At 41.7% G+C, this 14,203-nt stretch overlaps 1 protein-coding gene across 6 annotated transcripts in view; it reads left to right on the top strand.

The window, feature by feature from the left end:
• MYRIP (myosin VIIA and Rab interacting protein) overlaps positions 1 to 14,203 on the top strand; it is a 208,874-nt gene that overhangs the window by 17,438 nt on the left and 177,233 nt on the right. For all 6 annotated transcript variants that reach the window (XM_062621852.1, XM_062621856.1, XM_062621851.1 and 3 more), the window contains exon 2: positions 5,705 to 5,854. In XM_062621852.1, the coding sequence (XP_062477836.1) occupies positions 5,745 to 5,854 (110 nt within the window). In that variant the 5' untranslated portion in view covers positions 5,705 to 5,744. The remainder of the gene's footprint in view (positions 1 to 5,704; positions 5,855 to 14,203) is intronic.

Raw genomic sequence — 14,203 nt, 5'->3', positions numbered from 1 at the left:
TGCTACCTCTGCTCAGCATTACCTCAATACAGATGAGCTTTTTGTTTAGTGTTTCCTTCATGCTCTCTCAAGCTTAGAAAGTACAGCGAAGATGGGTTTGCCAGGTGTGTTCTGGTGTGGGTTGTACCATGGGAAGGTGAAAGAAGGGACATAACTGTTCAGTGGCTGCTGTTCTTTCTGTACAGGGAGCCTGGGTACGAAGCAGAAAGCTTTGAGTCCCACTTTGCATCCAAGGGCATCCAAAGGAAAGCCCTTGCAGTCTGGTTCCTAAAGTCGTGGAATTTCTGGTAGCGTAGGGCTCTTCAGATGCATGCCCTAAGTGCACATATGGGCTGTGATGGTTCACCTTGGGGGTTAGTTGACAGTCTGTTACAGTAATGAGCTGCATGAGTGCTTTAAATTGAAGGTGTGTGAAAAAGAGACCAGCTGCATCATCCAAGATGCAATTGCATGTCAGCACGTTACCGCTCCAGTTTTGTCTTTGTCTCCGAGCTGTCTTCCTCATGTCGGGAAGCGTAACAGTCAGTCTCACACAGTCAGAATGCTGTCAAGACCCATCATCTCCACTACACATTCTCCCATAAGACAGTTGCTACTAAATAGAGAGCACAGAGTTGCACGTGGTTTGACTAAATTCCGCATAAACAGTGGAAGATGAGACTGAAGTAAAATGAGAGCATCCTGGAAAGCAGTGAATTTCCTGCTCATTGCAGGGGATTGGACTAGATGACCTTTGAAGCTTCCTTCCAACCCAAACTAATTCTGTGACTCTATACAATATGTGCTAGCAGTATATGCTGGATGACCTTTGATCTTTAGCAGCTGTAGAGCCAAATTTTGCATAAGCCTTTCCTCTAGGGAGTTCACTGTTAGCAGTGGGGAGATTATCCTGGTCAATGAACTTGGCTTTTGAATTGCCAATGGGATTTATACCTGTGTGTCAGTTATAGGCCTGATACGTAGCTATAAAATGGTCATGATTTATTAGGAAGGTTCTCTTTTTAATGTGACTTTTTTTTTTTTCTTTAATCTGTCAAAAGTAGATGACAAATAAGTCCTCCCTACAATCTTTAGGCTTTTCTGTAAAAATGAAGTTTCCTATATAAACAAAATAGCTCCTGGTTATTTTAGTTACAGTTTAATATGCTGTGTTCTGCCTCTGGGATAGTGCTTAGATGAGAGATGCCACTCTTATTAAACTAAAATGTGACTTTAGTGGAGCTTTTCTGCTTCTGCTATTTCATATTCATAGTACTTAAAATAATGTAAACTATAGAGGCAAGAACCCTGTGAAACTCCTATTTATTTCCTAAATACATTAAATTTAAACCCGCACAGCACTGCCTGTTGGACTTGAAGATTTATATAATTTCCCCTACTATAGTATGTCCTTGCATTCTAGATAAGGAGTGCACACAGTTATTGCAGTAACGTGCATTAATAAGGACTATTTCTCCCAGAAGAAAGTGAATGAACTTCATGGTTCTTTTAAAACCTGCTGCTTCACCCTGTGCATCCCCCAGAGAAAGAAACCGCACTTTGCTCAGGCACTTGCAAGCCGTTTGTTCTTCTAAACAAATCTCATGTAAAATTGGCACGAGGTTGACAGGAGGAGAATTTTCTGCTTTGGATCTAGCACAGGAGACATGCAGTAAATCTCAGTTAAATCAGTGTGGGTACAAAGAATAACATCGAGATCCTGCTCTTGCGTCTCATTTAAAAAGTGGATGCAAGTCCTCATGTTAAAGTCGGTGGGGCTGTGCTTCGCTTTTCATCTGAAGAGGTGGCTTTGAGTATATTTTCCCTCTTGTTGTTTTGGGACATAAGTTTATTTCCAGTGAAAAGGGATGAATATCCACAGTGGTGTTTACTGCAGCTTCTGGAATTCCTTAAAATTAAAAAAAGCCCTATGAAATTTGTGGCCAACATTAATTATGCCTAATTTTAGACTTATGGATGTGCTAGCTCTAGTAGAAATTACTTTGGAGAGTAATGCTCTTTAAATGTTGTCTGTTGTCTAGAGTCTGTTTTCTTCAAGCCTGTCGACATAAAACACAGGAATTCCCTTTAGTTTCAATACTCGGACCTTGTTTTTGTCACTAAATAAATGGTGTGACACTTGATAATTTCTATGTGATATGTATTGTGACAATGACATTAAAAAATGAGTGTGATGGCCTCTTGCTAGGAAAGGGATCACTTATTTCAGGCAGCCAGTAGACAGAACTCTTTAAAATACGAGGTGTGGTGACGGAGCTCTGTTGTGGCCAAAGTGCTTGCCTTCCTTTGTGCCTTAAAAAGATGACAATCTTGTCTGATTTAAATGGGCAAAATGTTCATCAATAAGATTATAGAAAGAATGTCTTAAGGTACTAAAAGACATCTGCAAAAGTTGATTAAATGCCAAATCATAATGGCAAGGCAGATCAAGCAGTATTTCTTAGGGCCTGACAGACTGCTAAAGTTGAGGTGGTTGGCAAAAGGATCAAAAGATTACTAGCAAATGTTTTCTTCTTGATTTTTCTACCTGGAAAATGCTGGAAGTTGTAGAGTAGCAGAACAGAGCAGAAAAACTGGTGTTTGGTTTGGTGACTAAAGGTGAGAGCATGTGAGGGAGACATATTCTGTATGAAATACTCGAGTTGCAAATAGCTGGGTTGAAGGCGTTTGTGATACTGGCTCCTCAAGTATCGCATTTCATCAACGTGCTTCAAGGAGCAGCATTTTATAGCAAAAATGATACTGTGTTGTGGAAGCAGGTGAATCTTGATTATAAATCTGCTCGGGAATGGGAAGAATTATAGGATATTCTTGTTTGTGGTGCCAGGGGATTGGAAGCATCTCTGCTGGATACACACTGTATGGTCCTGCCCTGAGACTTTGCAGCTATGGAGATCCCAGCATCTTGTATGGTAAAGATGCTCCAGTCTCTTAATTGTCTTTGTTGCTTTGAGCTGCAGGTACTCTCTTAAGTCTGTATCTTGTACTGGGGAGCCCAGACTGGATGCAGATGCAGTCTGGCTAGGGCTGATTTCTTTGCTGCAACATAAAACTGAGATGCTGTGTTGTACAGTACTCAGCGTGGGCACTTGCAGAATTAACTTCAGAAGGGGGCTCATTGTGAAGCAGTAAATCTGTTTGAAACGTTAGTTGGTGCTTTGTGGGCTTTCTCCCCACCCTCCAGGAATGCTAATCTTCTGCTGAGGCTGCAAGTCTGAGCAGCTCAGCTGTCATATGAGTGACTAGGAAATATCCTACTTGCCCTCGTTTCTTGGGTAGATGCTCTTGTCCATTTTAAAATTCAGAAGCATTTGCAACGTTTCATTTGCTCATTGCTCTGTGGGGATTTTTTGGGTTTTGGGTGTTTCAGTGTTTTGGGTTTTTTTTTAAGGTTAAATTCAAGGAATGTTTTTGTTGTGGAAGTTTTAATTTGATTTTAAAACGCCTGTAAGAAGTATTAAGATTGCAGTATTACTCAAACAATAATGACGTATTGCAAGCCCAGGCTTTCCTCTTACAGTGGGTTAATTTGTTGAGCAAAAGTTTTCTAGAATCCCAGACTGGTTTAGGTTGGAAGGGACCTCAAGATCATCCAGTTCCAACCCCCTGCCATGGGCAGGGACACCTCACACCAGACCAGGTTGCTCCAAGCCCCTGTGTCCAACCTGGCCTTGAACACTGCCAGGGATGGGGCAGCCACAGCTTCTCTGGGCACCCTGTGCCAGCGCCTCAGCACCCTCACAGGGAAGAGCTTCTGCCTTAGATCTAACCTGAACTTCCCCTGTTTCAGTTTGAACCCATCACCCCTTGTCCTCTCGCTACAGTCCGTGATGAAGAGTCCCTCTCCAGCATCCTTGTAGCCCCCTTCAGACACTGGAAGCTGCTCTGAGGTCTCCACGCAGGTTCTCTTCTCCAGGCTGAACAGCCTTAGCAAAGAAGTATTTATTACTCATGAAGGCAAACACCTAAAAGCAAACATCTGAACAGCCTCATGGAAGTTATTTCAATTGAGGCCAGAAGTTATTTTAGGCTGAGAAACTATTTTGTTGCCTGTTTGTGTTCTGGTTTTTAATGTAACTTGTTTCACTTCCTCTGGAGGATTTGCCCTTGTGCATTTCCGAAATGCATAATCCAGATCTACTGAAAAAGAGACATCTGAGCATTGTTTATAAGTCCTTTTAAACTGCTGTGATACTCCCAGATCAGAGATATTATTTCCTGGGGGGAAAATCCTACACAAGTTGCTTAGTGGTTTATGTACCATTGGAATGCAGGCTGAGTCTTACAGGTAGGTAAGTGTGAGGTGTCCCTGTCCATGGCAGGGGGGTTGGAACTGGCTGATCTTAAGATCCTTTCCAATCCAAACCATTCTGGGGTTCTAAGTAAACTGCATGAAAATCAAATTAAAGTCAGCGGTGATTTTAAACCATGTTTTTACTTCAAATTAAGTCATTTCTGACCCCCCAGATCAAAGGTACTCGGGCTGCATGCTTCCCCCTTCTCATACATTCAGGGGTGAACTTCTCCCTTCTAATACATGCTCATTGGTAGTGGCAGCTGCATCAAAGGGCTGGTTTTCCTTCCCCGTGGTAAGTTTGCAGGTATGAAAAACCACTATTAATTTTGACACTGTTTCCCACAGCATCTTGCTGAAGACCTGAAGGGAGAGCTTATTGTGACAGTGTTCATCACAGTTGTTAACTTGATGCTCGAGAACAGCTGGAACTACATCTTTGATCTCTTAGTCTCTTCATTGTCTTGTGTCTTGGTCAGCTGTAGCTGTACCATGGAGGTGTCTCCGTTGGCTCCAGCAGTTGCTTAAAATAGGTGTTTTTTTCCTTTCAGTTGTATCCTGAGTTTTTCCTATAAAGCATATGGGTGTGAGTAAAGTTAATGGGAAGAATCCTGCTTTCTTTCCTGTGGTGGTAGCAGTGACATCTACATCTTTCCAGTCGCACTGGGGAATGCATTTGAAATGATACCTGTGTACTCCTTTTAATGATGATTTAAAATCCTTGTTTCTTGGTAGCACAAAAAAAACCCTCTGAGTGTTCCAGGAGAGGATGTTCTCTATTCAAACACATTCGCAGGGGTTTTGTTTTGTAAATGGTTTTGCAGAGCCATGGTGTAAGAACTTCAGAAATACTCCAAATGCGATTTCACCTGAGGTCGTTGAACGTGTTCCATGTGGAGAGCAACACCGAGGTCTCCCCTCAATATTATTTATTACCCAAAATGATTTCTCTTTTGCATTTCTTTTTAATGTGTGTGTGTGTGTGTGTGTGTCTGATTTCAGTGCATGGAACTTGAAAGATAATTCTGAAATGTGTCATTCAAGCTGCACCAGGGCAGGTTTAGATGGAGCTGAGGAACAATTCCTTTCCCAGAGGATGCTCAGGCATTGGAACAGGCTGCCCAGGGCAGGGCTGGAGTCACCGTCCCTGGAGATATGGAAAAGACCTGTAGACGTGGTGCTTAAAGACATGGTTTAGTGGTGGACTTGGCAGTGTGAGGTTACTGGTTATGCTCCATGATCTTAAGGGTCTTTTCCAACCTAAATCATTGCAGGATTCTATGATGTTCTTCTCTGATGGCAGTAACTTTCTTTTTGTTGGGCAGATGTGCCTGTGATTTCAACACACTCGGGAAAAATATCAGTGCTTTCAACTGATTTTGCATTTTGTTGTTCTGTTTCTGATTTCAGATAGTCCTCATAGCTGTTCCTATCCAGAACAGAGTATACAATGGGGAGAAAACTGGATCTTTCAGGCTTGACTGATGAAGAAGCAGAGCATGTGCTCCAGGTGGTTCAGCGAGATTTCAGCCTTCGGAAGAAAGAAGAAGAAAGGCTGAGGTAAGAGTAACAACATGATTAAAAATACTGGTCTCTCTGGATTATTACAAACTGTTTTTTTTTTGGGGGGGAACTGGAGGACACAGCTCTTTTACAGTGTTCCTGTCACAGAGGCAATAAACATCCAGACTTCTGTCAATGAATTCAAGTATTAAGTAGTAATTCAGTTTTGTTTAGGCTACCACAACAGTGGTCTCTGAATCATCTGTGTATGTCACTGGGTTAGAGACTGTGTAGTAGTTGGCTTTAACAAACACAAGGTTAGGAGAATTTGCTTGCTGTAGTCAGTTCCTTTTATTCAGAAACTTCATTTATATGGAAACATCTGAAGGTGAAGAAGTTCAAGGCGTCTCCTTCCTCCAAAATAATCAATGGGACACATTATCCAGTGTATTGAGAAGTTCACTATGCTTTCAGTAGCCTCTATACAAAATGATTGCAAGCAGAAACAACCCAGAAGCAAATAAATGGAACTTGTTGGCAACGTAACTTTCTTGGCCCAGGAACTTCAGTATGCGACAAGGGGACTACTGAGAGAGACCTGAATTGGTAGATGCAGTATTTTTCTTGTAGTTTCAACAATATTTTCTCAAATTATTATGTCTGACTTTTATTATCTTCTTTGAACGTATTATTTATTCTCTAAAACAGTCTGAAGATTCCCTTTCCAGTTGGCAAATGCACATCTTACTAGCATTATAGATACCATCCATTTCTTTATCATTTAGCATCAAGCTGAAGTCAACAGAGCAGGAAGATGACTGAAATAAGCACAAAACTAGGCATATATATTAGGTAAAGTTGGAACTGAGAGGAATCCTGTGTCAATTTTCTCTTCCTATTTTATGAAACCAGTAGAAACAGAACAAGAAAGGCAGCTTGTGGCATAGGCCTAATTCAGTGTTGGCATGCTGTGCAGGCTCTTGCTTGGGTTGGTACTACAAGCTTGCTGCAGGGAAGAAGGACTGGAGGAGGATGGCATGCACATTATTTGTTTGCCTGTTTATTTTGCTGTGGGTAGCACTGATTCTTTTTGAGTCCTTTACAACAAAGCCAGGAGTTTAGAACCAGCTTCAGGAGGGTGAATGTGTAGGCTTTTTTCTTATGTGACTGGTTGTATCTTACTGGAGCAAGCATACCACCGGTAGCAAGTGCTGGTGCATCTTGCCTATGCTATACAAAGATGCTGTACTGAGGGGAGGAGGGGGAAGGATGTAAGGCATGCCCACAGAAAACTGATTGGAAAGTTCTTGCTGGTGTTTGTGTTTTACCATTTTGCTGCTATAGTTGTCCATAGGCTTGATAATTGAATGATCACAAGTAGAAAATGGGTGTGGGAAGGGAGATGAAACACTGGAAAGGTAAGAAACACACATGGACTCAATGCAGCTTGTATTGTACTGTTCTCTTGAATGTAGTATGTTATGTAAGTGTGTTAAGCTGGAAATAAGGAGCTGTACTGACAAAGACCAAGTTCTGAAAGGGAGGCTGGTACTGAAATGATTTTAATGACCTTCAAAATGACCAGTGAAGTTTAAAGCTTACTCTCTCTTTTTCTTTTTTTACAAAATGCGAAGTTAAAAGGATGCAGCAACACATCTTTTTGTCATACTATGTAATAGAAAATGTTGTCACATAAAGCACTTCAACCTTGCTCTAGATGAGAATTTTCAGCCTGTAGCAAAGCAGACCAGTTCTTGTGTCTGCTTGGATGTTCGTGGCTGTTTTGCATTGGGTTTTAGAAAGCTATCAACTGGCAAAGTCTCCAGTATAGGCTCACTTCAGAAGTATTGTCAAGCTTTGGAATCTTTTCGTAAGAGAAAAAAATGCTTTATATTAGACTACCATTAATTCAAATATTTTATATATGTATTTATATGTTTTACATATCTATTATTGTATATAGACTGCTGTTAATAAATAGAAACCCAAGTTGTATTTGTGGGTAATAATTAATTAATTATTAGTCCATAATTAATTCCAGGTAGCAACTTTATTTAATTATTTAATTTAATTATCTAATTTATTTAATTTATTTAATTATTTAATTATAGCAACTTTAATTAATTATTACCCCATAATTAATTCCAGGTAGCAGCTTTAGTCTTTGGATGGAACTGTTGAAGCTTTCATGTGGGATACTTTCTTAAAATAGTGTTTCTGAGTAATTCTTTGTACAATAGTTCTATTTTGGGGTGGTTTTCCCCACAAAGATGTAAGTAGCTGTTTGACAGGTCTCTCTCTGGATAATTCCTACTGGTAGCAATTATTTCTAAAGATCAAGAACTACTTAAAGGAATATATGGCAGATTTCTAGAGTATTGGGAGAACAAGGAAAACTAAGAAACCTCCAAGTGGTTGATAGCTTCAGTTTTGCTTTGTTAGCAGAAGCTGAAGAGTTAAGTAACATAAGACAAGGAATGAAGTTTATCTTCACCCCTCATAAATGCGCTTAAGATAGTAAAATGTCAACTGTTTGAGAGCAAACATGCTAATGTCTGTTATTCCACGTTAATTTATTGTTCCATCTTCTGAAAACAAAATGACATGGTGAATGTGTGGAGAAAAGCCATGCTGATCATCTGCATTTTCTGCTGCAAAGCTGTTTGGAAGCTCTCTGCAGTGAGAATTCTTAGCACTGGTTCTCTAATCCAGACCTTTCTTCTAACTTCTTGCTCGTGTTAGCAGACAGGCTGCTCTTGCATGTTTTGTAATCGTGTAGTTGGCTAAAAATAGATGACAATAAGACATAACCATATGTAAACAGTTAGTGATTAGTGTGGCTGCTTTATTATGCCTTATTGCTTCCTATTATTTCAGTTTCTTGTTTTGCTCTGGCTCTTGGCCTGATCCCAGATGGATAATATTTACTGTTCTTTGTTGTTTGTTCACCCATACTCTTTCTATTTTGATTGTGTTGGTTCTGTTCTTTGGCAGTAGTGTTGTGTTTTTATTGACTGCAACGTTAGTGTAATCATCCGGAGTCACTGAGGCTGAAGTGATAACGCACGCTGGTGAATAGATGGGCTTGGTTTTCTGTGAATCAATTGAAGCAGGCAAACAGGGCAGATCAGACAGAATTAGGAAGGGGATGGCTTTGTGTTGCTTGGCATGTGTGCTCGGCACTACAGCCTTGTGCACATCACCTCTGCCACAGAAGCTCTGCAGGCTGTCTCTGGGCTCCTGGCTCACTGATAGCCATAGCTGGCTAGTTCAGCAGGTTGACTGCACACGCTCATGGTTTGTTTTCTCAGGAACAAGTTTATTTTCTTAATCTTTGCATGTCAGACTTGATGCAGCTGCAGGACAGCAGCAGTAGGGAGGATTGGCTTGTTTTGTGGGTTGAGCTTTTGGTGTTTTGCTGTGTATAATGTCCTTGTCATATCTGCAGTTGATGTTTCAGTTTTTAATGTTTTAAAGAAATGGCAGAGGAGAGCTTACAAGGCTAAATATGTGTTTGTGTTTGTGAGATAGGCCTCTTTATGTAAGCAGATGTGTAAAAGAGAGTGCTGCCTTGTATTTGTTTCTGTTTGCTGCCTGTGTATTCAGTTTTCTAGACTGCCTAAATGTGCCACTCTTTATTCTCCTCTGCCGTGGGCAAAATCAGTTCCCCCTTGGGTTTTGTTCTTACCACTGTATTTATAGAGATGCTTGCCCATTTATTTGAGGCCAGGAATGTTGAGAAGTCAGGGTGTTGTAAAAAAGTGAAATTAGAATTTTCCAGATCATCTTATTGTGGCAGATGTTCCTGACCTGATGTGTTTTAGCCATGTGGGCAGGTAAGAAGATGGGTGTTCTGATACTGAATTTAACATTCAGAATGACTACAAAAGGGTGGGGAAGGGGGCAGGTATAAAAAGGGCTCAGTGCTGACCAGCTGCCAACAAAGCAGATGCTTTACCTGTCAGCAGCAACTTTACTTTAGGAGGTCATGGCCTAAGTGACTTGAGCCCTCTTCCGATAGCCATTGGCTAACTAAAGTTTCCATCACTGTAGTAAACGCTGAGTCAGCATCTTTTTAAGAGTAATTCTAGTGACAAACCTTAGAAATTTGCATTTGTGCAGGGCTGAAACGTTTCTCTGCAGGGGACAGGGTTCTCTTGTTCAAGCCACTGCTGTTAATCACCTGGGAAGATGCATTTACGAGGAAAAACTGCTGACCTTCTGGTACAACATGGACATGTGATCCTAGAATCACAGAATCAACTAGGTTAGAAAAGCCCTTTAAGGTCATCAAGTTCAAACCATGTCACTAAGGGCGTGTTAAACACTTAATAGGGTTACATGGCGTCACCAGAATAGCACAAAGTAAGAGTTGGGAGTTGACTGTCACCCACAGTCAGGAACATCACCACGTCCTGCCTGATGTTGTGTCTTTGAGAGCTGGGTTGGTGAATATCAGCTTTGCTGTCTGCCTTTATGCAGTTACATTTTTAGTTGTGGTAAAGACAAACTGCAGTGTTTCAGGATCAGATCTCCAGCAGTGCTTTATCTGCAGGAAAGAGAGGTGTATTCTCACTGGAGGGCCCTCTCCACTCTGCTTCTTATTTTCTTTTAGCCAAGCAATTGGTAAGGGGTTAGAATAAAGCCTTGCATAGAAGATGATGAAATGTTGTAGATTAACTGAGTTGCTTTTGCCTGCTTTCTCCTTTCTGCTCCTTTTGCATCATAGCCCGTTGCAGCATTAATAGACGTGAAGAGGCTTCTTAAGAAACCAATTCTCATACCTGACAAAACCCAGAAACCAGTTTGATGCTTTTTCTTGTATTTACAGTATGTGTCATGGGTCTTGCAGTGGATAAAATATTAAACTCCTTCCAGCTTCTGATAATTGAAATATCTGTGTGAATCATATCGAAGTGGCAAAATGCCATGTCAGCCATTTGGTTAGCTATCTGTTGATTCTGTGTATCGGTTCTTGTTCCTCCTTCCTGGGACAGGTATGTCTCAAATACCTTAAAAAATTCCCCAGCAAAACCCAACTCAAAACCCCTGTCCGTCTTCCCTCTTCTCCTCACCTCCAAATGAAGCTGTTTTCCTGCAGAGGAAGGAGTGGGAGATGGTTCTCATCTCCACAAGCTTCAGAATTCCAGCAGATGAACTTCTGACCAATACCTTGTTGCTCAAAGTGATTTTATAAGGTCAGCCTGCTTGCCCTTCCCTCTGATGAGCAGCATGGGCAGAACACAAGGAGTATTCTTGTTTATTACTCTGCTTTTGGTTTGTTGTTTTGTTTTAGCAGGTAGGCACCATTCTGGTTCTTGTACCTGCACATTAACTCCTCAGGGGATCATGTAACATACCACTTCATACCCCTGCTTCTCTGCCCATGAGGCTCCAGAGTGCTAAGGAGAATGGCCAGCACTTCTTGATGGGCTGTCCTGACACACGTATTCTCTCCCTGTGATAAAAGGTCTTAGAGTGGTTTGTTCCTTCTTAACAAAAAGCTTTTTGTTAACCTAGCTTTACTCTTCTCCAATGCAAGGCTCTGCTGAGCTGTCATAAGTTTAGCAGTCACATGTCTAAGCTTATTTTTGAGTGCACTGCATGATTCAACAGAATCATAGCTGCAGCTTCATAGATTATATTGCTACTGCTTTGGCTTATAGAACAAGAGTAAAATATATCTTGAGCAGGACAGCTGTTTGTTGGAAGTAAAGGTACATTAACAAGATTAGGAAAGAGCAAGATATCTTTACTTATAGATTATCACCAATTTTGTTACATCATGTTCCAAGATGGAAAGAAACCTGTTTCTTAGCTCATGCAAGCTGTCAGGATTGAGTTGTCAGTAGCTTTGTTTGTGTACTAGCTGCTTTACGCTGTTCCTGTGCAGCTCTGCCTCAACTGCAGTGTTTAATGTTTTAACAGGTATCCCTTAGGCATATTCTCAGGTCAGGGTGAATGACTTATCAAAACCCAGTTAGTGACCTGGATGAATTCTGCATGAGAGCCAGAGAGCTAATGGTTGGTTTTGCTGCAGTCGTGAAGGGATGCACTTTAAAATGCAGTTAGAAACTCTTCCTTGTCTCTAATTTCAAGAAACACTGATGCAAGAATCCTGCTTGCTAGCAAATAATGCTGTGTCTGGGGGTAGACAAGGAAGTAAGTATTCCATCCCACATCGTGTGCAGTGCAGCACTTTGGAGTCCTTTTCTCTGTGATTTGCTCCAAACTCTCAGATCCACAGGAACCAGGTACAAGGTTAACGTGTAGGTTCTGCTGACTCAGAATTGGTCCACCTGTAAGCAGAGAAAGTGACTGCAGTTTCTATGCTTTACAGGAGAGAAATCAGGGTGCTGGAAAGAATCTGACATTAGTGTTCGTATCCCTGTGTGAGCACTTGCAGGGACGGTGACTGCAGCCCTGCCCTGGGCAGCCTGTTCCAATGCCTGAGCACCCTCTGGGGAAGGAATTGTTCCTCAGCTCCATCTAAACCTGCCCTGGTGCAGCTTGAGGCCGTTTCCTCTTGTCCTGTCCCTTGTTCCTTGGGAGCAGAGACCGACCCCACCTCACTACAACCTCCTCTCAGGCAGTTGTAGGCAGCGATCAGGTCCCCCCTGAGCCTTCTCTTCTCCACACTGAACCCCCCAGGTCCCTCAGCCGTTCCCCATCACACTTGTGCTCCAGGCCCTGCACCAGCTCCATTGCCCTTCTCTGGCCCCCCTCCAGCACCTCAATGTCTCTTGCAGTGAGGGGCCCAGAACTGAACACAGGATTCGAGGTGCAGCCTCACCAGTGCCCAGCACAGGGGGACAATCCCTGCCCTGGCCCTGCTGCTGCGCTGGGATGCTCTAAATGCATTTCCATTAAGCATCCACTAAGTTGTAAGCAATATGTGCCAAGTCTTACAGTTTTGGAAGAAGTGTTGTATTTAAAACGTGCTTTGTTTCTTTTTTATGCCAGAAGGGAATGGTTTTACTGTGAGTTTCTATAGCAACGTGCTGTAGACCTGTTCTTGGCTGCATCAGTCTGGATGGATCTGTCTGAAGCTGTATGACTTCCTGTCTTGAATATAGTCACCTTTGGTCTTCAAGGAAATAAGAGATGCTGCTCATCAGAAGGAAGTTTGTCAATCCGAAATGCTACTTAGCATTTAAATTTGAAATTTGACCTGTTAATACTTTTTTTTTCCCAGAAGCTTATGTATAATAGAAGTTTAAAAGCACTTTGAGAATTTAAGGAACACTGATGTCTGTGAAAGGAACAGATTTCTGCTTCTACCTAGAATGGCTGTTGCCATTCTTAAAAAGTATTGTTATATTTCATAGTTACTACATTTAAGGCAAATAATATTGATTGGAAATAGGTTTTGCTGATGTTTTTATTTCAAGGGTTAGTCTTTGCCTTTGCTTGCTTACAGGACTTTATGTTCTTCATAGAACATGAAGTGATAGGACAAGGGGTGATGGGTTCAAACTGAAACAGAGGAAGTTCAGGTTGGAGATAAGGCAGAAGTTCTTCCCTGTGAGGGTGCTGAGGCGCTGGCACAGGGTGTCCAGAGAAGCTGTGGCTGCCCCATCCCTGGCAGTGTTCAAGGCCAGGTTGGACACAGGGGCTTGGAGCAACCTGGTCTGGTGTGAGGTGTCCCTGCCCATGGCAGGGGATTGGAACTGGGTGATCTTGAGGTCCTTTCCAACCCAAACCAATCTGGGATTCTACATTCTGTGTTCATGGCGAGTTCAAAGGACTGCCAGACAACTTCCCAAAATGAAGGGAGCTGCCTGAGTTAAGAGGTGCATGTTAGAGATAGCTGATCTCTGCTTCACAGATGGCAGTATTCTCAGCATTTTTCTTTCTAGATGAAATGGAACATTTTCAGCTAAAGGAAAAAGGGGTATGGGTGTGTGGGAGAACTCCAGAGATGTCAAAACACTTTGTCAACACTTCCAAAGTGGTGGTTTCAGAAATGCTTTTGGAGATACTTTCTAACTGTAACAGTTTCTAGCACTTGTTGGTTGTCTATATGAAATAAAAAGGATTTGGTTTTCTTACCTTTCTGAAAATAATAGTATAAATGGAGATGTTAAGTTTTGCATTTGTAATGTTTTTGGGATGCAGAAACTATCAGCTGTGTCTCAGCAAGTTAATATACCATAAACTATTGCTGGAATGGGTGCTAACAGACGTGTACTATCCTACCCTGTGATAAATGTGAGCTAAATATGATTTACCCTTGAGGGGTATGGTAAGGAGCTTCATGTTTGCTTAGGGGAAGGAGCTAACATATGGGCCATTGCAGTCATACTTTTCACTGTGAGTAAACTTGGGATAAGTTCTTCATCTGCTCTTACCTTTATTTTGTGGTTGGTGTATATTTGGCTCTCTGCCTGAGGCTACAGCAAGTGT

The sequence above is a fragment of the Pezoporus occidentalis genome, unplaced genomic scaffold, assembly GCF_034315485.1.
Source record: "Pezoporus occidentalis ecotype Australia unplaced genomic scaffold, CSIRO_AGI_Poc_V1 ctg235, whole genome shotgun sequence".
In the NCBI taxonomy this organism is placed as follows: Eukaryota; Metazoa; Chordata; class Aves; order Psittaciformes; family Psittacidae; genus Pezoporus; species Pezoporus occidentalis.
Note: the sequence above shows the minus strand (reverse complement) of the source record. Positions and strands in the feature narration are given on the sequence as shown.